Source organism: Rhamphochromis sp. 'chilingali' (genome assembly GCF_963969265.1).
Source record: "Rhamphochromis sp. 'chilingali' genome assembly, chromosome: 4".
NCBI lineage: Eukaryota > Metazoa > Chordata > Actinopteri > Cichliformes > Cichlidae > Rhamphochromis > Rhamphochromis sp. 'chilingali'.
Window position 1 is genome coordinate 9,531,734 of NC_137948.1, and position 25,828 is coordinate 9,557,561.

The 25,828-nt window shown below is 39.7% G+C and overlaps 2 protein-coding genes across 8 annotated transcripts in view; both read right to left on the reverse strand.

Moving 5' to 3' along the window:
- cnnm2b (cyclin and CBS domain divalent metal cation transport mediator 2b) overlaps positions 1-18,530 on the reverse strand; it is a 53,366-nt gene extending 34,836 nt beyond the window's left edge. For 2 of the 6 annotated variants that reach the window (XM_080880337.1, XM_080880336.1), the window contains exon 1: positions 16,811-18,529. In XM_080880337.1, coding sequence (XP_080736463.1) covers positions 16,811-18,296 — 1,486 coding nt within the window. In that variant the 5' untranslated portion in view covers positions 18,297-18,529. Of the gene's footprint in view, positions 1-16,810 lie in introns of all 6 variants that reach the window. The other 4 variants (XM_080880335.1, XM_080880334.1, XM_080880339.1 and 1 more) reach the window with 2 other exon arrangements.
- A 658-nt stretch (positions 18,531-19,188) lies between these two features.
- as3mt (arsenite methyltransferase) lies at positions 19,189-25,126 on the reverse strand. Of its 2 annotated transcripts, none has more exons than XM_080880356.1 (11): positions 25,002-25,126; positions 24,626-24,674; positions 23,586-23,713; positions 23,400-23,506; positions 22,968-23,073; positions 22,777-22,846; positions 22,578-22,659; positions 22,369-22,500; positions 21,557-21,696; positions 21,348-21,470; positions 19,189-20,505 (listed from the first exon to the last, which is right to left on the reverse strand). In XM_080880356.1, the coding sequence occupies exons 1-11, from the start codon at positions 25,016-25,018 to the stop codon at positions 20,398-20,400; spliced, it is 1,062 nt and encodes a 353-aa protein (XP_080736482.1). In that variant the 5' UTR covers positions 25,019-25,126; the 3' UTR covers positions 19,189-20,397. The 2 variants fall into 2 exon arrangements, with proteins under 2 accessions (XP_080736482.1, XP_080736481.1); XM_080880355.1 differs by having other exon boundaries at positions 19,190-20,505; positions 22,937-23,073; positions 23,356-23,506; positions 25,002-25,121.
- Between the last annotated feature and the right edge of the window lie 702 nt (positions 25,127-25,828).

The window sequence follows — 25,828 nt, forward strand, 5'->3', positions numbered from 1 at the left end:
GGTCCAATAAAAGTACTTTTAGAAGTACATTTTTCCAAACACTTACATTTACTTAAATTTACTTGAGTAGGGTTAGGGGTTGCCACTTCAGCATGCAGTCAAATTCTAGAGTCTTGCTAATGACCTCCTAATTTTATTCAGGTGTGCTGCAGCAGGGAGATATGGAAAAGTTGCAGGACACCGACCGTCGAGGACTGGAGTTTGAGACCCCTCGTCTAGAACATGGTTAGACCACTAACCACCAGTTACCAGGGGAAAAATCTTTTACTGGACTGGTTGTTGGAGGCATACACTGCTGCACTAAAATCCTCTGGGCGATTGTTCAGGTTGCTAGCAGAAGACACAGACTTGCTTGCAAACACTAGTCAACTATTTCTTAAGAATGATAGTAAAACTGTGATAAGACCAACACAAACTGGAACCAGAGACTGTCTGCTTTCAAAGTAAAAGCTGCACCTTTCGAAACATCATTCTGCAACACTGAGTTACAACATTTACTCTGGAGGTAAAGATTTTTTTATTACAGTTTGTGTTTCACCTTTTCAAGTTTTACAACTGCTTGGCTGGCAGCCAATGAAAGTTTGTAGACAAGACTATGTAAACTACAGGCAAAGGTGACAATTCGCTAGTGACCAAAGCAATCACAAAGAGGTTTTCTCAAGCAAATGTTACCTAATGACAACTAGCAACCAACAAGAACCAGTTGCCAAATGGTCAAATAGTAACATTTTCCATCGTAACCACTGGTGCCCCAAAAAAATCATTGACTGTTCTCTCGGCCTATCTGACTGGAATCTGAGTGAGTGATAAAATGCTAAATATTAAATAATGAGAAGCACAAGTGAAAGAAATAAGGATGAAAAACCTCAATAGCTTATATCCGTCAAGCATGACATCAGATGATATCACAGAAGAAAGTTCTGTTTTTTCTGTGAAAGAATACAAAGGGGTTGATTATCAAAACGCAGGTGAAAACAATCAGGAACAAGTGAAGACAATTGCTATAGAGCAGACAATAACAAATAAGAAAATAAAGAAGTAACTAGAAGGACACACAACAGAAAACTAACCTTCACAGTAAAACAACACTAGGACCAAAAAGAAATCAAACAAGAATCCAAGGTACTATTCAAGAAAACCCAGGGCAATGAAAATAATGCATTTCCCAGAAATGATCTAAAATAACTCTTTTTAAATGATTATGGCCTTGACCCTGTAACACTTCAATGGTCATAAATAACTCTTTCACTCATCTTAAGGTCAATTGTCATTAATGATTACAAGTCATAACGTCACACTTTGCACTAAACTTGGTTTTCCGATGACTTTACTAAAGTCAACAAACTCGGCTGTGTCCCTAAAGCAAGAAATTAGAACTTCAAGCTTTGATTAAACAGCCATCTGCAGTGGAAGCACACAGGACAGGAATAATAATTCAAGCTGGACAGTCAGCTGTGGATGGGGTTAAAGCTTAGAGGCTGAATCTGGGCCTGAAGGGTCAGCTGGAGCAGTGGCTGGGGCCTGCAACCCATAGTGGGGCTCTACTAGCAGTTCCCTCTCTTGCTGTTAGTTGGGAGACGCCAGAGAGGGAAAAGGTCCACCGCACGCATACCAAGAGTCCTGAATGACCTAAAAATGCATCTGCGTCTTTACAACAAAGTCAGATAGGCAGATATTTGATTTCTTCCTGCTTGGTTTCTTCATTTGAATGCAGAACTGAAAACAGTCTTGACAACTTAAATGCCTTTGTGTTATTTGTGCCACTTTGAGGAAAAAAGTTTTACTCTGTCTGTTTTCATGCTTGTACAAAATAATTGTGAAAACCTGAGTCAGAGTTCTTCTATGATTTGATACATCCAAATGTATAAGCATGAAAGAGGTGAAGCCACTTGAACTTGAAGACACGTTCTTCAACAAGATAACAAGTGAGCAAAACAACTGAAACGTGGAAAAACTGGTAAAATGTGTAAATTGAAAGCAGAAACCAAACCTATTATTGTGACTGCAGCGGAAAGTAGGTGCAAACCAGGGGCTCAATATTTGGGGCTCATTCCAATTTCAATACTGATCCGAAGGCAGTAAAAAAATTCAGATACTGACAGCAAAACAGATCAAAAAGGTTGTTAACCTTGATAGCTTCAACAGCACAACGGGCACTTAATTTTGCACGTGATTACTGAATCATGGTTAATGCCACAGAGTGCTTGTTGTTGGTATCCCGAAAGACATTTTGGACTTTTCCTGCAGAAAAATTATTTTATGATTTCCATAAAAGCATTTATGTCAAGTAGTTACAGCTTACCATATGCTCGATCAGAGCTTTTGTGACTCAAAATTGACCTTTAAGGTGTGATTACACAAACAGGGAAAATTGGTGCAATCAATTATATAGGTATGTGTATGTGTATATATGTATGTATATATATATATATATGTATATGTATGTATATATATATATAGATATATATAGATATATAGATATAGATATAGATATATAGATATAGATATAGCATATGGTAAGCTGTAACTAGTTGACATAAGTAGATAAATGTCAGCTGAACAAGGTAAAATGCTAAGTTATACAATTGTATCATTTGCCTTGTCTCTATCATTGTTTCTGTCAGCAGACAGCGCTATGAGCATTTCAAACAATGAACTCTGAGTCACTCTGCTGGAAAAACTACACCAGAAACTGTTTATAAAATATATATTTTTACATGCTAGGTAACATGCAAATACCAAAAAATCTTTAATAGATTAGTATTGGCTGAAACATTAGTTGGACTCTACTGGAAACCTACATTCAGTTCAGCTAACATGAGCTGCTACGTTTAAGGTTATTGGTAATTATGAGAAGAAGAAAAAAAGGAAAACAATCATATTTGTCATGCGGGGTAAATGTTATTAAAATGTTGTTTTTTGGTTCCATTTCATAGTGGGTTTATTCTTTAATATAACTTTGGTAATGTGAGGGCACGAAATGGTCACATGCACTCATGGCCCATTAGCTTTTGCTAATAAATGCTAATGAGTGGCTGGTGCTGATTTCTGAGAAACTGAAACAGCAGTGTGAGAATTTTCCAAATGTCCCTCAAAATGACTTTGATTACTTTCCTACAGACTTTTACAAATCTATAAAGTTTAATTAATAATTAAATCAGAATTAAACCATAAGAGTAAGTGTGAGGTCCTGATGCTCGGTGCTTTTTTGTCGTTTTAATCATTATCGATGTGTTTCACATTGCCAGCTGAAATAAAAACACTACCACTGCTTAAGTCTCAGGAAAGTAGGCTCCATCAGCTGATTGTAAAAAGCGCTGGTGTCTTTCGGGCCTGTGAAGGGCCCGTCTTGGGCTTTTCCTCTTGCCAGTAAATGGAGAGACGGACAGTGTGCCCGGTGTTATCAATGAAGCCAGCCTCTTGGCTCTCCAAAAAGTGCAGCTTGGAAGGCATCCATAGCAGGGCATTAGGCCTGGAGGTTTGTGTCGTTTGTAATTTATAACACTGAGGGAAATGGGTAAGAGGACAATATGGAGAGAAGAGGGAGAGAGGGAATGTAGGAGGAGGGGGATGGGACTTTGCTACACAAGCAAGTGGCTCTGCTTCCTTTAGTGTGCTGCACAGAGCCTGGTTACTAGGCTGACCAAGCTGCAGAGTCTTCTGTCCCTCTCTGAGGCACAGCCTGAATGGGCCTTATTTTTCTTTTTACTCAAGTCAAAGTTAGACACAAACCAGAAAAAGATACAGTCTTCTGTACAGAAAAAATGCAGTGCTGGAATGTAACTAAGTACTTTTACTCAATGTTTTCTTGGCCAAGTCTCCCTGGAAGAGAAGATTTTAATCTCAAGGAATTTCCTGGTGATTAAAGATTAAATAAAAACACAAAAAAACAAAACTTAAGTACATAACATCTTTTTTTAAAAACTAAATATAGTGAATTGCAATTATCTGACACCTTTAGCAGCCTTCATGATGTTTTGATTCCTTTGTTGATTCATATTTGATCACTACTTCTCTAATAAATGTTTAGACTGGGCAATACATTAATGCCAGAGGAGAGCAAACAAGCAAACAAAAAACCACAACATTTCCATGCTATGGGACTGATTTGTTAGGTAGATGAGAGCACATTTAAACAACAAACCCAGTAAAAACAGCTCTTAAGATTTTTCCTTATAGTCCTTATAGTCCATACAGCCTTATAGTCCAGAAGTCATCTGGACTATAAGGCTTAAAACAAGCAATGTGAAGCAATAATTTGTTCATTCATTTCCATAAGAAGTATATTAAAAAATACATTTTAAATCAAATAACTATGACACTAAAAAGCTGCTTGCACATTAATGCATCACTGGAAAAACCTAATTATATAAAGCATAATTGTATATTAGTCCCAGGCGCTATTCTATAGCCTCAACTTCTTTTGTCTTTAATACATTAAGTGCATCAGCCCATTGTACATTTATACCCAGGATGTAGTAGCAGCTAGTCGCCACTTTTCTCCACATGAGAGAATCAGTAGGATGCCAGTTAATCAGTGCTAATGGCTTTCATTAAGAGGAGTCTCACTATCTCCATGTTTCATTATGGCACGCCATCTCTAGAGCCTGCTAGAGCTTCCAGTGGGACAGACTGACGTAGAGGCGGCGTTACAAATTTGTACATTTCAACCCCTGCTAATAAGACATAATGATTACCGCAATACAGTGATCATCATCACTCTTCTCCTCCTACTAATCATCATACGGCGACACTAATAGCAGCAATTTCCCGTCATTTCATAACAATGACATCATGCACAACACCCAAATTACCCTGATAATATCTTAAAGACATAACCACAGTCAGAGCAAACAGTTCCTCTCAGCAGAGACAAAATGAATGACACTTTGCGTACGACTACATAAAGGATTTTTCTTTATATTAAATATGTAATGGTGGCATTTCAAGTATCAGCTTAAGGACGATTTTTGCTCTTTTTGCCATCAAATGCAAAAAAAGAGCATCTTTTAAGTGTCTTTCCAACAAGATAAGGGTCTTGGTTAAGTGGTTTCTTGCTTTAGAATAGAATTTCTTCTAAAAATCTTGGAATTTAATAACAGCAAAACTTTAGTCTTATAACAATAAATTGGTTAAATTTGGTGCCTTTTTGTGTCTGTGTGTCTGCATGCATGTGTTTTATATTCTGCCATTTGGACGACAGAAACACAAAGTCTTTCTGGTGTATCATCATCATCATCATCAGTCTTTGAACATTTAGTAGCAAAAAAAATATTGGCAAATGCCAATATTCAGATAAAATATTGATTAACGCCAACAGTTCATTTCTCTACTCCCACTAAAGTCTTAGATTATACAATCCCAAAACAGAGGCTGTAAATCAGAGTATCTGCACTATGGAGATGATCATTTCACATTTGTTTAAAGAGGATTAAAGGGCCTATCAAAATTAATAAATTTAAGTACAAATGGATGTAAGTGCAAATATCTCATCTTCCATTCGGGTAACTTACAGTTAAATCCAGGCCAACAGAATAAATGAAAACATGAGGCTGTTCTGTTACATCATACACCTCTCAGCCTCAGTCTCCTGTTACAGTAATACCTGCATGGCCACGTCAATTACAAAGTCTAAATAATCTGTTAACGAAATAACGGGCAGGTGCAGTATGAGCTCTGTTTTGGGAAGCAGCTTATTAAAAGCAACGTGGGGGTGGCTGCATTCTGGATTGCATAATAACAAATTTTTTCATGGCTACAGATCCTAGGCAACATGCGCTGGAAGCAGATTCGGCTCCTTAACTACACGAACAACACAAAATTACAAAAGCCATTCCTTCAGGAGCAGCCATCGTCAGAGACTACCAGAAGTTATATGAGTCACTAATGAGTCTGCACTCAAGTTACTAGGTAGAAATGATGTGAAGTGAGATGCACTGCAGTGTCGAGAAAAAAGAACTGCGGTTTTTAAAATGTGCTCAAGATAGATGTTTGCACCAACACCAGAGACAATACGTGACAGTGTTTGGATTTCTGTGCAATGTGTTCTGACCGACTTTTTCTCAAGTGACTACAGTGATAAAAACCATATTTGTGGATGTTCATAAAAAGCCCATTGTCACTAACAAATAAATCTGCCATACAGAAGCAAGGACGTGAGATTACAGAGGTTTATATCAAAAGTCTTCCATGTCAGATCTCCACACTTGTTACTCTTCAAAGTAACCCTTGATAAAATGTCAACTATAAAGCAACAGAGACCTTTTTGTGTGTTTTAACCCCTTTTGGATAGTAGTGCAGTCTCATTTCTACTATATCTTTGGATGGCTGTGCACAGGTCAAATTTGGAGGCTAATGCATTTTGGTGCTACTTCCAAATATAGCAAGCTGAAGCTGACATAGTTGTTTGTTTGCAGGAGTTGTAGGCCAGCAGTACTGCTTAATACCACAGCCTACGTGAATAGAGACTGGATCACACCCAAAATCTTAATTTTGACATCAGAATACATTACAGTCAACGAAAAATCTGCAAAACTTCCAGGAAACCTACTTTACATTTATTTTCCAGGAAGAAAATAAATGTAAAGAAAAGTCATAATGCCAGATCAGACAGGCTTTGGTAATGCACTGCGGCTAGATTGACACTCCTTAACTGTTGTACTAATCGGGTCTTAAAAGCCTACTCCACGTTGTACCAGAATCTGAAGAATGTGGGGCAATTCAAAAACTAGTCTTGTAACGCAACAAACTCAAGAGTTTAACCCAGTCAATATCAAAATCAGCAAAGGTCAACAGTGCATCCATTCATTGTTGGGAAAAGTTTGGTTTTTTTGTAATAAGTTACAGATTACTAGTTAACCTGTAATGAATTTATTCTTCATTGATGATGAAGAATAAATGTTTTTATTCTTCATCATCAATGTAGCTTATTGTAGTTACTGTAATTGAAATGCATTTAGTTTTTGATTACTTGTCTAATAAATTAAATTGGGCAATAAAGCAGAAACAGACTTGAGCAACGTCAACAATTTTTTACAGCTTGCAAACAGGGTTTAGACTTGTTTACTAGCAGTAGATTAATGTCAAAGATTAAAAAAAAAAAGAAAAAAGAAAAATCACTGAATTTCTGTACCCTGGCATTGTTGGCGGGTCATAGCATGGCCAGCTCGGATTTTTCACACAAATGTGCACAGAGTTGACTGGTGAATGACAACAAATTCAAACAACAGACACAAAAAACAACGCTAAACACCTTTAGGTGACTGTTGTTGTGATTTGGCGCTGTATATAAAATTGAATTGAACTGAACATTTGAGCACAAATTGCTAATACATCAGCTTTTTGGAACGATCAGTATTAATTACATTTACTGCACAGTCTCACACCAACTTTTATTCTGAATTGACAGAAATTCTACATTTCTGCATTCGTGGATGTCACAAGTAACTAACCAACTTGACTTCACTGCTTGGGAATTACAATAAGTGAGATTTTGGCTACAGCTGGTTTTTATCCATTTAATGAGTTTATGAAAATGAACTTACAAAGTCTTTAAATTTGCATTACAAAATGTACTAACCATTACATCATCTTCATTTCTTTTTCACAATTGTGTTACCCTGGAGCCTAAACAGTTATGAAAAATCAAACTCAAACAACGAGCAAGTATAAGCAATGCTAATAGAAAATGTCAGTTTGTTTGGTTTTTAATCAAATGTTTTTCTTCAGCCAACAAATGTGATGTTTGCTATTAGAGGAGGCCAGGAGGAGCACTGTGTCTTTGTGGATCTAGAGAAAGCATATCACAGCGTAGGGCTGGGCCATATTATACCGTTCACGGTAATACCGGTATAATGTTAGGCAACGATAGGAAAATGAAATATCGCGATAGAATGGGAGTAAAACGCGCATGCGCAGTGCCTTTGTTTTCATACGCACATGGCCGATTGTTGAGTGAAACAGATGAACCAGAATTGGTTTGTAAAAATGGTGCAACTTCCGTGATGTGGAACTGGTTTGGTGTTTGTCCGTCAGATACACAACAAAGCACATTTTTTTGCAGAACATGCAAGCGGCCGTTGTTATTGTCGTATTTGTCGGACTAAGATGCTCTTAAATCTGGGAGTAATCTGGGTCCTAAACTCCGTATACATTCAGGTCAAACAATACTGCAGCATCACTTAGAGTTAAAAACTGTCTAAATTCTTTCATCTTTAATAAAACGATCAGCATTGCTGCTTTACCAGGTGTAACTATAAAGTTTAACTTCCAGGCATCCATGAAAACAAAAGTTATTACATTTAACGGAGTTAGAAGTTAGCAGGAAGCTAGCGGAAGTTAGCTCGCTAGTTTCGCTAGTTACCTAAGCATGATATTGCATGTTCTGACTGAGAGATTTCTGAAAAAAATCAAACGTACAGCTCTGCTATCACTTCCAACATAAATGAAGACAGGAAACTAAACAGCAGTGACGTTTGTAGGGTTACTGAAGTTGGGCTAGCTGGTATATAATGATGTGCTACGTGATCGCTAGCGACACAGCTATGTTAGCATAACATAAACAGTGAAGCTGGAGGACGAACACTAACACTTTTCCACTTATAAAAGTTAACGTGAAGGTTTTTCATGGTTAGAGACAAATGCAATCGCATGGCAGGATGCTGTAAACGGACCAAACTTCAGTCAGGAGAACAACTGAGATAATCCATCCACAATACGAGGTTAGTCATTAATATACTGCAACAACATGGGAATAGAGCAGCTGCCAGAGAATTCAACATTAATGAATCAATGGTACAGAAGTGGAGGAAGCAAGAAGAATGAGTTTAATAAAGTTTGATTTATCTGACTGCTTTGTTTCGCTTAATGTGCCTTATAATCCCGTGCACCTTATGGTCCGAAAAATGCGTACTGCACACTGCAGTTTAATGTTGCAAAGCACCTCTTTTTAACTTCAGTGGATATTATACATGGTTATGCTCAGGATATGTCAGCCCATTTCTACTGGAAATGCCTTTTGGTTAAACTTTCAGCAAGGAATTTGCATTTGCACTGTTACATTTTTATAAAGCTTTAATGTACATAAAAACCAGCTTCTTGTTTAAGTGAAAATAAATGGAAGGTTGTCTTTTTGCGCTAGTAATGTTGTGGAGTTGTATTTTGTCTCGCATCAATTATATCGTCGGTTATATCGTTATCGCAAATTTTCAAATATATATCGTGATAAATATTTTTGGCCATATCGCCCTGCTCTATCACAGCGTGCCAAGAGAGGAACTGTGGTACTGCATAAGGAAGTCAGGAGCGGCTGAGAAGTACGTGAGTGTGGAGCAGGACATGTATGAGGACAGCAAGAGAGTGGTGAGGTGTGCAGTAGGAGTGACAGATGGGTTCGAGTGAAAGGCGGAGTAGCATTACATCAAAGATCGGCTCTGGGCCCCTTCTTGTTTGCAATGGTGATGAAGAGATTTATAGATGACGTCAGGAAAAAAACTTTGTAGATTATGATGTTTGCAGACAACACTGCGATCTATAGTTGGAGTAGGGAGCAGGCGGAAGAGAGTCTGCAAAGGTGGAGAGAAGAGGAATGAAAGTCAGAATACACAAGTTTGAATGAGAGGGAGACCGATATAATAGTGAGGATGCGATTAGGAGAGGTAGTGACGGTGGATGAGTTTAAATAGGCATGGTGGAGCAGATGGAGACGAGTGTTGGGTTGATTTATCAGAGAAGGGTAGGGGAAGATGTAGTCAGACTTGCTTTGATACATTATTTAGAGACAGGGGCACTGACAAAAACACAGGAAGGGGATCTATAATAATGATAATAATATATGGGACATGCCTCTCTGCCAGACAAATATAGTGTATTACAGAGTTTAAGTGGTGCAGAGGGTGGTCAGGATTATCCATGATGGATAACAGTGACCTCCTCGCTACACCAGCTCCACAAGTTCCAATTTGCAGCCAGTAATAGAGCCGGCCTTACTAATCAGTTTGTTCTGTTGGTGTCACCACCTGATGATGATTTCCCAGCAAACCACAGCAAAGTCCACCGTGCTCACCACAATTAACTGATAAAAAAAAAAATCACCTTTGTTTTGATTGACAGATTGAAGGCTCTCAGCTTCCTTAGGAACTAAAGTCTGCTCATTCCCTTTTAGTATATAGCCTCCAGTTCAGCCCAGGTACTTATACATCTGTACTACGTCAGTATCCTGTCCCATGATAGACACAGGTCATGAAGCCATTCTCTTCCTTCTGAAGTCAATAACCATCTTTCTGGTCTTATTCACATTAAGAAGCAGACAGTTCCTTCCAGACAGTTACACAAAAATCATCAACTAGTTCTTTGCCCTCCTCCTTCTGCCACATAAACATCCAACAACTACAGAACTGTTACAGCATCTCTATATCTGCCATGAACTGCAGGTGTACAATGTGAACAGCAATGGAGACAGGACAGAGACCTTTCTGCACAGCTGCTTTAGTACACATCGACAAATCAGACAGAGCACCGCTCAGTCTCACATACTGTGACCTGTCTGCCAGGTGGCCAGTAATCCATGAGATGGTGGATGCATTTACTCACACGTAGCTTCTCTTCTCGTATCATCCAGTTCTGCATCTCTGCACTCCATTGTACATATATACACAAAGTACTTTCTAGTGAATGCTTTCTAGTTCTGTTCTTTCTACAGCATTTCCATCCTCAGCTTTTTTCAGTAAGGAGTCTTAATGCCATTGTTTACCATTTTTAAAAAATGTTTTTCCAGCACCTGAAAGCATATGATCTGCGCAAATTGCTGGTGAACACAATGTGGAATTAAGGGAGAGGATCTGTTCCACAATAGTTCAGAATGTGTTAATGTAACACACTCAAGTCTGTTAGGGTCTGTTGGGATATGACAGACAATAATTTCCTCACTGGACAGTCTGCGCTAGGATCTGTGCAGATGTCCGAATCCCTGTCTGGTTTTTTGTGTGTCTTATCTAAGCCATCAACTGTTATGCATGCACACCTTTAAGTAAGTATAATAGGATAAGTATTATAAGTATAATAGGAATAGCTACTCAGCCATGGTGTCTCCAGCTGTCCATGTCTATGTCCACAACTTGGTATAATCAAGGCTTTAAGCAGTACAGTATACCAGCTCATATGACCACAGATCAGCCACAGATAGACATTTTTCTTTACATCAACTCTTTATTCAAGTCTGTGATCATTTTGAGACCATAAATGATATCCCTGAAAAGATGATGTGAGTACTTTTGCACTTTATTCATTAACCTCAAAGACAGCTTATCATGTAAAACATGTAAGTATATACATGTAAGATTTCAGTGGGCCTGGTCAGTCTCTCTCACATTAGATAATCATGCTGGTTACCTCAACACATGAAGATTACCAATGCTTTTTCAGGTGTTGTCAGCACGTGGCCTTTAAAGGGTAGTTATTAAATAATTCTCCATAATGTAGTACTGTGCTTACTATATATAAACTCTACTTTCTCAAAAACTCAAACAATTTTCTGGTATTCCCAAATGATTAAGTTAATAAATGACTTGTCTGGTTCAATCAGCAACAATAAGTGAACTAACCGCATGAATTAACGGCAACTAGTGAACTAGAAAAATCCTTTGTCAGGTGTTGTCTTAATACAAAGAAAAGCAATGAAAATTTCATCGTGACGGATTACATAATGCGCTTTCAACAGGCTTCTCCAAAACTACGCCCAGAGCCAGAAAATCTGGCGGCAGTGAGTTATTCATCGCTTTTAGTAAACGGGCTAAAACACGCATTAACAACTTGTGTGGGCCTTTAAACTTAGTCACAGACAAGAAGTTACCAAACAACAGGTTACTACAACAGAGGTTTTCTGGCTTCTTTCTCAAAGACCTCCTAAAAGGGCTGCAGAAACAGAGGAATATGTTTACAAGTGAATCATTTTTGTTCTTATAAACCATGCAGACAGGTGCCTGAACAAATAAGCAGAAATCACAAGTGATATGATTATAAAAAGATAAGTGTTTAAATAATAAATAAATGCAGAGTGTTGGGTTTTTTTTAAATGATATTACATTCCACTCGAGAGAAAATCTGTAGCCGATGCCGTCTTCTGTAATACCAAGTATAGTGAAATGCAGACAACCTTTGATTCGAGGTAATTAGTTCTGATAAAGTGAGCGGCTGGCAGAAGAAGTCACGCTGAGTTCAAAGGGGTGTCCCTCATCAGGAAACATTAAGTGTTCTTACCAACATGATGTCATTTAATCCCAACACTTGATGCAGCGTTAAAAACCGAGGGTTACCAGGCAAACAATCCATCACGCTTTTTAGACATTTGCTATGACATGCTCCACACAAACCCCCAGAAAGAATAAAAACATTAAAAAAACGCAACACACACAAACTGCTGTCAGTATTTCAACAAGGCCCAAAAGAGAAAAAATGAGTTTCACTTTAAGACAAAGTCCTAAGCAAAGAGCCTGCAAGGCTGCTGAATCTGAATTAAGCATAGATTGGCCTATATTGCAGCAATTAGGGAACTAGTTCAAGTCGTGCCAGTTCTCATGTAGGTTCTTTTACACTGGGGACTTTTACTCTAAAACAGTGAAGAATACAGTGCAGTCTGGGCTAGGAAACAGTGGTTGAATTGAAAAGACCACGGTGGAATGAACTTTTCATTTAACAGCAGAAAAGGTTTGCAGATGAGTGCTGTGCTTTGAAAGAAGAATGTGGCATAATAGCTTGTAGGCATGACTAAACAGTATGCACGTGAAATAACATATTTATCACCAGCACGCAGGAGAATAACCGCATCAATCACACACGCGATTTGAAAATAGGAGATAAGATAAACTGACTCTAAGTGCCCGTGCATCTGATGCTGCACGAGTGGCCCGGCTTCCCCAGAATCAGAAAGCAGAGTGGTGTAGAGGAACATGTGTGCAACCTGATTTGAGCTCTCATGCCTACGGTAAATCCATTCCTCCTCTCAAAAAGCTTGGAACACTGTATGTGAAGGGGTGACTAACTTGCACTTTCAGGAATATCGCACATAACTGGAAGCCAGAAGGGCAGCTAAATTCCTGTTTTTGCCCCAGCTACTTGGTTTTGTCCCAAAAGGCACTCACTGACCCACTCATTAACGGGTAAAGCTGCAGCTTGACAAGAAACCCCCAGATGACAGTAATTGTTGCAGTCGCAGATGGAGAGCAATTAATGAAGGGTCAGAAGTTTCCAGAAGTGTGTCTGCCTGCATTAAACACCTCCTGTATGAATCTCACTGTAACCCTTGACCTAGGACCTCGATGGAGCTGGGTAAAACATAAGCAGGGGCACGTTGATTATGGTGGCTTCTCTATATTTCAAGTAAAATGAGCACTTCTGAGAATCTTTTTAAACCTTAACAAAGAGTAGAATCAGCATCACGGTGAATTATGTAATGCTGCACAGTCTGAAATCCTCTCTTACAAATCCACAACTGTGAAGAGGAACCAACTTATGAAAAAAGTTCTGATCCGATGCTCTAACACAGTCTCTACCGTGAGCAGCATGTTTTGGGACTGTTTCTTTTTTTTTTTGTAACCGACTCCAAACGACTATGCAGCTCCGCAAGCGGCATCAAATTAATTAACAATGACTTACAATACAAAGCACTTTGAACTGAGTGTGTGCTGTGAACAGAGCCAGATTGACGGGAAACTTTGACCCCGCAGGCCTCCCCACAGCAGTTGCTTATGACTTGCCTCCCTTGAATTCCCCTCTGGTGCACTGCCAGCAGCACAGACGCTATACCCTCCAGAGCTGAGTGTTTATGATTAAGTATGCAGGTGTAATGATGCGAAAACTTAATGTATGCGTCTTTTAGTGGGAGTATGTGAACAGAATTCACAAATTGCAACTAACTACTGCAAACAGATACACCCGGTTACCCATTTACAAACATATCTGAGATGAATGGAGCTGAATTATTTAAAGCATCATTATGCAACAAGACACTCTCTCTGCTAACGGGCAAAATACTTCTACAGAGAAAAACTTCACATTATTTTATTAATTGTCTCTTTTTAAGTATTTCAAACCAAAGTATGTCACGGCTGCTTAGGCAGCAGCTTTTATTTAAACATAAACTCAGTGTTAGGTATGTAGCAAGTGTTTGGATGCTGAGGACGGAACATGAACCGATGCCCCGGGATATTTAATGAGGTGCATGCAGATGTTTTAAACTCCGACCACATCTGCAGCTTGTGCACAAACTGAGGAATGACTCTAAAGCAAACTAAGCACGAGTGGAACAGTGGTGCAGTGGTTATGAATATCGCCTCATAGCAAAAGGGCCCTGGATTTGAGACTGTCAGCTGCCTGGCATCTTTATTTGTTTGGTATGTGGATGTTGTCCCTGCGCCTGTGTGGGATCGCTCCATTCTCATTAGGCTAATTAGTGATTCTAAATTGCCTGGAAGCATAAGCGGCTGTCCTTTTCTCTCTGTGATAGATGGGTGACCAGTCAAGGTTGTACCCCACCTCTTATCCTATGACAGTTGGGATAAGCTCCAGGCTAGCATGGCCCTGAACTGGATAAGGAGTTAAGAAAGTGGATAGATAGAAAAATATGCATCTAATTAAAAAGAGTAGAAAACGGTTTGTCTTAGTTTATTGTTTTTTTGTCGAAACAAATTGTGCAGGAGTGTAATTATTAATTACTAAATCTCCATCAGAGCAAGGCACATTTTCCTTCCTTAAGAAGAAAATGTAAAAGTAAATATGTAAGAAAAATTGTGTATGTTTCTGTTCTGTGTCCTGTGTACTGTTTGTTTGTATATGTGTCTTTTTGGCTGCTGTTACAACCAAATTTCCCCTTGTGGGACAATTAAAGGATTATTCTATTTTATTCTAAAATGTTGCTACCTTACAAAAATAAAAACTTCACACAAGTTTCTGTGTCACTGAAATATGGTGACTAATGAATCAACAACCCAATTATTTTCTTTTCACTAGCAGGGACCACATCCTCGGTAACGATGGGCGATGAGGGATGAGGAAGTGTGACTGGTGCTGCGGTTTGGGGAAGGCCTCGAAGGGGACTGGCGACGGCTCTCGGGCCGGGCAGATCCCCATGTACTAACGAGAAATGAATGAAGGAAAGGAAGAGAGGAGAAGAGGAGAAGAGAGGGAAAAATGAGGGGGAAGGGTGGGGCGTGAAAATGAGAACAGCAGGTATTGGAGGAGGGGGGCTTTTATAGGCTGATGCCGGAGGGGGCGTGAAGGTAGGAGTGTTCCCACTCCTGAAATTCAGATGATATCTCCACCAAAACAGTTCCCAGTTAATGTTCTGCAATATTACTTATCAATGAAGTGACTTGTGGATTCAGCGCCATTGTGTAGCACACACACACACACACACACACACACACACACACACACACACACACACACACACACACACACACACACACACACACACACAGGAACACAAGTAAACACAAACATTCAAATATTCACTAAATGGTTGTAACACACAAAATCTTAGTCATCAGATGTCTACTACAATCACAACAGAGATATGTAATAATAAAAAGAAATTGCAAACATTTGCTGATCTTAGTATTCTGATAAAATAACAGGATGGTGAACTTTCTCTGTTGACTCAGAAAACTGGTGCATGTCTGTGACTAGTCAGCTGTAATGAAAATAAATAAACAAACACCCCCATCCCCAAATAGTATATTATGTAATGCTAATTTGGCAGAGGAACTACACCTAATTTCTGGTAATGGAGCTCGCTGATTTGTTCTGTTTTTCCTCCCAATTAATCCTCTTAAAGTGAAGCGAATATTCTAATAAGCGCACAACAGTCATGTTTTTTCCCCCTAGTTTTAAGAGTTCATAAATCAGCTGCTGACAGGTGTGTCTGTATATGCATCAGTCCAGTCCAGCACCAAATCTACAAACCCTTTCCAGGAATAACTTAGTCAGAAGCAACAACAGTGAGGGGGTTGGCTATGCAAAACATCAGATAAACCGTGGGTGAGGTAAACATCTTTCTCAAACACCATGCGCATACAAATACACACAGCACACGGGGGGCTTGAGGGTGTTAGAGGTTGTTATTCATTATCCACACGACTGCATTCCAGGATTGGACAAAAAAAGAGTTATCGCCACCATCACTCTGAAGCAAGCGCATGAGAGGCAGACAGGGATTTAAGCAGGTTCTCAAACAAGATGCCCCCACCTGATAACCTCAGTGCTGCTGTTGCACTATTCCCACATGTCCTAATGCATTTACAAATGAGAGAGAGCAAGAGATGAAAGGAATGGGAAAGTGTGAAAAGGGTTGAATAGGAGGAGGGCAAGGCATGAGGAGGAAAAGCAGGAGGGGAGAGAGAGAGTGTGAACATTAACACTTAATGGAAGTGATGGAGAATGATAAGGCCACCTGCTTCTCCACTTTACAGGAAGTGACCTGTGAAGATGTGGCATCTACACCTGTGGCAGATTCAGTGTTGTCTGAGGGGGAAAGAACCTTTGCTGCTACCTCCCTCATCTCTTTTTCCTTCAGTACAAGAAATTATTGAGGAATTCCTCTTCCTTCTTTTTATTGCTCAATATCTGATTTTAGACATTTGACCTATAGATACACCACATGCACTCAGTGACTCCTTGCATCATAAACGATTACATAACTCATGTATCTACCTTGCCTTATCCAACAAAGAGAGTGGTCATGTGAAAGACCTGCCTAGAACAGACATCAACCTTTAACACATTCCAGGTGTCAAAGGTTGTTGCAAAACTCTCTTACCTTTTTTAAACTCCTCCAGCATTGCGTCAAGCTTGGTGTCATTGAACACAAAATGCAACGGGTGGCTGTAAAACTTTGTGATGGTTTTGAGCGGAGTGCAATCATCCGGGTCCACGAAGGCCAGGTCCTTGACCAAGAGCAGATCCACTATATTGGACCTCTCGCCCTCGAAAACGGGGATGCGCGTGTAGCCGCTCTTCATTATCTCGGACATGGTATTGAAGTCCAGCGTTGCATCCCCAGGAATCATGAAGCAATCCCTCAGCGGCGTCATCACGTCCTCTACAGTCTTAGTCCTGAGCTCCAGCGCGCCCTGGATGATGTTCAGCTCCTCTTTCACCAGATCGTTGTAGGGGTCCGTGACGCGCAGCATCTCCAGAAGCTTCTCTCTGTTGTACACGGTTCCTATCTCCTGTCCGAGCAGGTAGTCCAGCAGCTTACTGACTGGGTAGGACGCAGGGAAGGTAAGCAGCATGAAGAACTTGGTGAGGAATATGGTGTTGGCTCCCACAGCGAGGCCGTGCCTGGAGCAGATGGCCTGTGGCACAATTTCCCCAAAAATGACTATACCGATGGTGGACATGACAACAGCAATCAAGCCCGAACCGGCGATATCATCCAGCAAGATGGTTAGCGTGGTGTTCACTAACACGTTCCCGAGCAGAAGAGAGCATAGCAAATAATTCCCTTGGCTCCTGACCGGCTCTATTTTTTTGGCGTAATTCTTCTCCCTTTCCGTGCCGCAGTTCTGCACTATCTGGAGTTCCATGGGGTCCAGAGCCATGAGCCCCAGGTTCAGCCCGCTGAACATACCGGACAGGCAAAGCAACATGGAGATGAAGATGACCTGGAGCCAGAAAGGCAGCAGAAACTTTTTCTCCTCCACCACTATCACTTTGGTGTCATCCCCATCGTGGTAGATCCAGGTGTTCTCCGTCCGCGGGTCGTGCATCCCGGCCACGGCTGGTGTCGAGGTGGCGATGCAAAGGTAATACGTTTTACTCCTCTCCGTCTTTCGCAAAGGTTTGACCTCAATTTCAACTATACCGGATGTCTTTCGATTCAGGATGATGTAGGGCAATATCATTATATCCGAAGTCCTAAAACCACAGGGGTGCAAGCCGGACGAGTCCTCCTGGCTCTGGTTATCCCCCGAGGAGCTGTCAATGCTCCCAATCACCCGGCTCCGCTCATGTTCCGTGAAAGCAATTTTGGACCAGGTCTCGTTGTTGATGTTCTGCCCGTACACTCTTAATTTTACCCGAGAGCGCTCACTCACCCGCAGGTAGCCCTTATCCATGAAGGAAATGTCGTCCGTGTCCTCCAGTCGGAGCCCTATGATGACGGTCTCCTCGGACCCTTCCTTGCCACTTGTCGGGGTGACACAGCAGCCAGTGACAGTTAAGAAAATCATCGCCAAAGCTCGGACCCGGTTAAGTGACGCCATTTTTGCAGCGGTGGGTGCTTGGGATAACGGTTCTGCCATATTGATAACAACTGGCAACCAACCTCCTGAATGAAAAGGGCTTTTAAAAATCAGAGCCAGTCGGAGTCCGCCTTCATCTCCGCCCAGGGTTGCCGTGACTTGTGCATCGGGACCTGCTCGTTCCCACTACGTGTCCGACACTGATGACTCGCGAGCGCAGGCTTACGGGCCAACTCGTGCCTCCCCTGGTGTCCCCGATACAGGCGACGGCGACGACCAATCGGGAGGTTCCGCTGGCCGGGAGGCGGGGCGTCCGCAGCCTCCTTGACGAATCAAATTCCAAAACAAGTGCACCTCATGTTAGGAGACAGATAGGACTTTACTCGTGACTTCTTAAAACATATCATGCTAGAAAAGACAATCACAATACCCGGTCTAAATGTTTAAAAAAGGCACGTGCAAAGATTAAAGGTTAACTAAAATAAATACTACAACATGTTTTATCTATATAGACTATCAAAGGTTGTTAATTTGTTTTCCTCCTATCGCATTGCATCATACTGCATGCTGAAACTCCGAAGCACTATCTATATCATGTCTCATTTTAATGACAGGTATTACAGTGGACAGTAATATGTTCTTAGACTGACTAACTTGAAGAGGTTAAAGTTGTCAAAACCATTAAACACATATACATATACGTCATTGAGATGTGTAATACAAAAAACAATTTCTTTAATACAATTATCTCTTATTAGACTATTTATCTTTTCCCCCTTTAAACTTAAAATGAAACTAAAGCGAGAGATCCTGACCACCATGTCTTGAACTGGTCCCCTTAACCAAAGCTTTTCCCAAATACAAATGTGCATTTGTACCTTTAGAAATAATGCACTACATCATAGGAGCAAAGATGAAAATAGAAGAGTCATTTCATTAATTAATATTTATTGTGTTTTATCAGAAATAACACATAACCATCACAATAATGAGAAATAATTTGTACACTTTTGTTGAAGCATATCTTAAAGCCAGTCTGCAAAACAATTAAGCACCGATTTACTAAAACACAGGTTTTAAGGGAAGTAAAAAGTATTGTGTGAATAAACAATGTCAGTTTTATGGGTAAAAAAATAATTAGACTAAGCAGGCATATGACAAAATGAGGCACAAATGAAGAAGTTGCTCTTCTTAATACTGCTCATGGTTGTTAAAAGGTTTTAAATTTGTTGCATTTTTATTTTACCTTACTAAAGTTTTCCTTTTATCTATACAATATAATTATGTTAATGAATTGTTACCATATTTAATCCTTTCATAAAATATTAACTGGGAGCACTTGCAGAACCCTTAAATCCCTCAAAGTGATATTGTTATCTTGTTTGCGCAAGATAATTTATAGCCTAGGTACTCAACATGTGGCCTGTGGACCAGTGTCAGACTTCAAAAATGTTATGTGGCTTCTAATCACCCTTGATTCAACAACAGTTCAGTCAAAACCAATGGATAGTACCGCTGAAAACTAGAAGCAGGGAGCAGATCTCTTCAATTTTAACTATTTTCTTTGACATTATAGCAAAATAAACCACCCTAACCTTAATTTAAAAAATAGTTGGTACAATTTAACAACCACCTCACTCTGATAAGACAAACTAAAATTATTTGATGTGAGATTTCTTTTCCTTATGGTCCTAAATCATATGCTGGCTCCTTAAATTGGCTCATATGCACTTGAAGCAACTTCAAATACAAACACTTTGATTACACAATAAAACATTTTAAAGTCATCAGCAGAACTCATTTCTCTGCAGGCCATACACTTGTAGTCCTTCACATAGTCATTCAGTATGTGAAGCAAATGGTGGCTTTGTGTAATTGCAATGCAGGGTGTTCCAAAGTGAAACTAAAACTTGACCAGCTGAGATGTCTCCATTATACACTGGGTGGGTGAAGTTGTTTGAGCAACCAGTATCTATTAAATTATGATCTACCCACAAGGTGTTTATTGTTTATCGATGTAATGAAGTTGTGAGGTCATATATGAGGAACATGATTATGTTTAATTAAAATGAATTAATTAATACTCATGGAAGTTCACCAAACATGTAGACATTATTGGTAGGCAGGAAGCTGAGCCTGTTTCTTTGTGCTCTTCCCACCATCATTTGCAGCAGCCAGCAGACTGTGTGCTGCAGCATCCCCCAGTGGCTGATGCAGGGCCTTGCACACCCAACTTCAGGGCCAGCTCAAAAGGGTCCTCAATGCCAGCCTGTATGAATAATTCAGCCAAGCAGAAGCATTAAAAGAACAAGCACCCAGTTACAAGAATGTATCATGTAACATTTGTGTTTCATCCCAAATCACTGTAAGCAAGGTCACAAAATTGAAGAAGTGAATCCAGGTACTATTACGGTACATTATAACAGAACACCGGCTCCTCTACACAGAGTCTTGTTATGGCCCTGTGCTTCCTTTATCAGTTACTGGTTGTTCATTAAGTCACAATTTCAAAGCAGCTGTTCTTTCCATGAATAAGACCAAAGGCTTTTTTATTACTATTATCAGCACACTGCTGTAGTGATTACAGAAAACTCTTCCAGACGAGACTTCACACTGTCCAAACTGTTAATAATGAGGTGGATTTTGATAAGCCTTTACCATTTTAATTTACTTCTATTTCTCATATCAGAAGAGAAAAAAAATCTTTAATGAGCGGTTAACAAGTTAGAGAACTCATTTTTAAAAAAATGTAAAGCGGTGCTATTAGAGGTGTATGTGCATAAAATGATTGCAAGCCCTGATGAAATGGTATTCTATTAGCTGAGTGTAGAACATTCCTTCTTGTTCAAGGTTCCCCAGCATGACTCCACAGTCTGGTTATGAGTCCAAGACAGCTGCTTGACCTTGTGCTTGTGCATGTGTGTATGTATGTTTGAGCGGTACGTGAATGTCCAAGAATGTACAGCATGCAGAAGCACATGCATGTGTGTTTGTGAGCGCAGTTTGACAGAGGCGCTCTGCCCTCTGGGCGTGTCACACAAATTGATACCAGAAACATACTGACCCCTAATGTGTAAAAGAGACATCCAAGAATTTAAACACAACACTGACCTTAGGTTTGACTCCACAGGGCCCAGTGGGGCCCCCCAGTGGCTGGAAAGTAAAGTCCTCTGCAAATCTGGAATGTGTCAGTATGTTGGCCACCTCTCCATCCACCTCCACAACTTCATTGGCCTACAAAATACATCCAAATCTGAAATCATTTGCACAGTTTAAGCGAGTAGAAGGCTGATGTATATTCTAATTCAGAATATACAGACCATGAAGGTGTACTGACAGTCAAACTGGAAACTATCCTCTGCCCCTGTAATGCCACCATTATATATGACTTTGCAGTTCTTGGTGTTCCCCTTGGGGACCTTAAACAAGCGGTATGTGGCAGAAACAAACTTGAAGTCACCTGTATTAAACACACAAGATTGAAATTAAAAAAATTAATAAATTTCAGGTCATGCAAGAAGGTTAGCAGCTCTCAAAATGTAAAATAACTTGGAATCTTGTAATGTTACATTAGTTGTAACTGTAGCTACATAAATATAGGTTAGGAGAAAACCAGCAGTGACATAATAGTGCAAGCTAACTTAGTAATGTTTATTTGTAGGGTTAATCTATAAAATGTTCTTCTTTAAGAACTTGTGCAAAAGGATTCTCTGATAGCATCATTCATGTCGATTGTGCCTGTATGTACAACTGACATGAATGTCACTGGATATTTACTCTTTTCCAGAGCTCTGTAAACTCCAAAGATGGCTGTGTGGGAAAATCCCAGTAGATCATCAATTTCTGAAATAATCATACCAGCTTATCTGGCACTAACAACCACGCCACATTCAAAGTTACCTAAATCCCCCCCCCCCCCCCCCCCCCATTCTGATGCTCGGTCTGAACTTCAGCAGGTCATCATGACCATGTCGACATGCCTATGCGCACCGAGCTGCAGTCATGTGATTTACTGACTAGATATTTGCATTAAAAAGCAGCTGAACAGATGTACCTAACAAAGTGGCTGTTGAGTGTAATTCTGTATCAAGCAAATAATGCAAAAGTCAAGCAAGTAAAAAAGCTGTCAAACCAAGAATGTCCTGCAGTTCCTTGTTGTCAACAGTGATGACACTGGCCGTAACCAGCCGTGGGGGGCTGAAGCCCACTTTTTCAGCCAATTGTAGGAGATCCTTCCAGCAGAGTGCTCCAGCAAGGCACTCACCTGCAAAGATAAAACAGACTATGATATTCTGGTGGGTGCTTGTCAATTTATGGCAGTAGAATATTAATTAGACGCACCCCATAACACTTTGTGATTTTTAATTTCCTCTGTTAGTCTTCCATTGCTGTAAATGTCACTGAAGTACAGCTCACCACCATCCTAATGAGGAAAAATGAGAAAGTGTATGTAAATGTGTAAATATTTGCTTAGCTTTGCTCTCATAGTTTTATGATTGAAGATTTAATAACAATATTTAAAAAATGAGAAGCAGCGTACCTTAAGTACTTTGTAAGCTTCAGTCAGTACCAGCCTCTTGTCTGGAGAAAGATTCACCACACAGTTGGAGCTAAGCAAAAGCAGAAGATGTTCAAAACTGTTATTCTATGATTATATATTGTTAAACTGCACACAAAAAAGGATTAGTAAGACACCTTACATAATTACATCAAACGAGTCATTTTCCAGACCTGCCTCGGTCAAGGCTTCGATGTAGCCTTGGACAAAATTTATAGTTGGCTTCTTGTAGCCAAACTCTTTCATATGATGGTCCACATAGGTCCTGGCCAACTCGAGCTGGAATTTAAAAAGGAAAAAAAAAAAAAAAGGTATTTATCAGAATTTATCAGTATCACTCAATAAGTCCAAAACTTTTTGGTTGTATTTAAGGCATGCATGCATACAGAACAGAGTTTTGTCTTTACAAATTAAGAAGTTGAAAAATCTTCACTTAGAAGATTTTAACAGCCTTAAATAGAGTTTTGGAGATATTCTGAGTTCAATTCAGTATCATTTAACCATCAGCTAGGATGCACCGATTAATCATAAGGCCAATGCAGCGATACGGATGTTCAATACCTGGCCATCAGTCATGTCAATACCAGTGACATGTCCCTTCTCACCCACAAGCTGACTCAACATATAGCAGTCCCTCCCACTTCCACTGCCCAAATCTAGTATCCTGCAGCCCTCTAAGCATTCTGGCACAACCAAACCACAGCCATAGTACCTGTGGGAGACAAAAACATATCAGGTTCACTGATTTTGAAGTGTGACTAGAAGAACAGAGAGGTCAGCAACCCACTAACCTAGCAGTGATTTCAGGGTGTACTTTCTTCAGTGCCTGGCGAATGAAGTCAGGGGTGGGCTGGACTGGAGCCACACAGGCATTGGTCTTTAGGTCTGAGGTTTTCTTCAGCCTCTTGCCATAATAATCCTTTTTTGACAAAAGAAATCTTGGTAACAGTAGCTCCTCATTATGAAGCAGACTATTTATTTATAAATAAACAGTTTGTTTGCGCCCGTTGTCTCAGCAACATAAATAAAATCCTTTGGGACCCATCTCACCATGATGATGCACTGTTTGAACATCTACCTTCAGGCAGACGTTTCAGAGCCATAAAGACATAATAGACTAAGGAGCTTAGTCTGTTAAGCTTTTATCCCTCAGCCATCAACATGCTGAAGACTGCTAAATTACGGACAACCAGATTCAATACAACTTACATATACAATGTTTACATTGTTACAGCATGATCTCATGTTTACATGTTTACAATTGTAGTTACCCTTGGTATTTAAGCTAACACCAGCAAACGGGAAGAAGCACAATATGGAAACGATTGTGTGTGTGTGTGTGTGTGTGTGTGTATATATATTTAAAAAAAAAATAATAATAATTATATATATATATATATATATATATATATATATATATATATATATATATATATATATACACACATACACACACACATAGATATATAGATAGATAGGTATATATACACTAATTTCTATTCTTCTTTTGCACTGAGGTAATTGCACCTCAATTTCCCTGTTTAATGTTTCATTGCTATAATGTCAATACAAATTGTGATTCTGATACTGTCTGACTCTGAGGCTGCATTGGAAACTGACCATACAAGCAATGGAACAAAACTGCTGGACAGACACCTTAATGAGCACAACTACGGCTAACATGTGTTTATTTTTAAATGACAGATGATCTGTACAAACAGATCATTTACTCATCAGGGGCCAGATCTGTTTTAACAGTTACATAAATACTGAAAATAGGCTAACAACACTCTGTCATGAGCAGTCCCACTACCGACTGGTGTTATTTTACCTTCACATCCACGTGAATCGTGCTATCAGAGAATCCCTTTGGACACGTACTTTAAAAAAAGAAAAGAAAAAAGAAAACATGAGTTACAGATTAGCCCTCCAAATACACGTCAGTAAGTTAGCCTACGCCAAGTCACTGCTAGTTCTCTGCTGACTTAAACTGATGTAGCTTTAGTTACAAGTAAGGTCACATTACAAGATCACAAGTTATTTTAGTCTTTAACTTGACACTTTATGACTATTGTTTCTTTAAAATAACCGTGTACGTATCATAACAACATTAAAGGTGAAGGTTCAACCTGACACACGTCACTCGCTGAATTTAGAACAGCTGCAGCTTGAAATTGGACAATGCACAAGGATTAGGCTGTTTTTACCTCTTTCCATGGTCCATGGTTACATTACGTTCGCTTCCCAAGTAAAGGAAAATCTCAGTGTGCTGTCAAGTTTCCTTACTTTGAACGAACATTGTGCGTTTCACTTCCTGTTTTACCAGCGCGCCCTCTACTTGCCTCACTGCCTAACATAACAGCAACAATGTGACAGCATTTCACATTGTTGCTGTATTAATTCAATGCATTTGATTTGATTTAATAGAAACAAGGCTATCGATTTCATGGGGATTTCCAAGAGGAAGCATGGGACACTCCCACCAATCATTCAGCTCAATAATAATAGATAAATAATTAAAACTAGGAGTTACAGAATATAATAATATTATACTATATTATAATGTTGCCTTCTTGTTAAATGGTAAGGTGCCTTCCATATGTGGTCAGTGACGGTTTATCAGTTTACAATAAAAACAGCTGTCCACCTGCAAGTAAACCGTTTTTATTATATGTGGCAAAAGTGCCACAGTTTCAAACTGGAACATACACAGCATTATAGGTGCATAGCAGCATATGGGAGGCTACTAAAAGTCAAAATTCAAATTTTGACAAAGTTAGACAACCTTCTGGGAAAGTACTAAGGAGTGCTTGTGATACTGTACAAAATCCTAATTACATGTGTATGGGACTTTACACATATGCCTGATGGATGGAGATGCCATCAGGCACCCCCAGGATGGACCCTGCCTTTCACCCAATGACAGCTGGGATAAGCTCCAATCAGCTTGTCAGTGGCTGATTAGCGCCATTTGTTAGGAACCTTGACCTCTACAATAACATCACTCAGTAGAACCACTCTGAAATTAAGTCAC

Bases quoted from the DNA above. Each gene is read 5' to 3' on its own strand.
- as3mt (XM_080880355.1), bottom strand. The intron at 23,507-23,585 runs GTTAGTGGGTTG...TGTCTCCCACAG, and splicing joins CACCCTGAAATCACTGCTAG to GTACTATGGCTGTGGTTTGG. The intron at 20,506-21,347 runs GTCAGTGTTGTG...TTATTCATACAG, and splicing joins CCTGTGGAGTCAAACCTAAG to GCTGGCATTGAGGACCCTTT.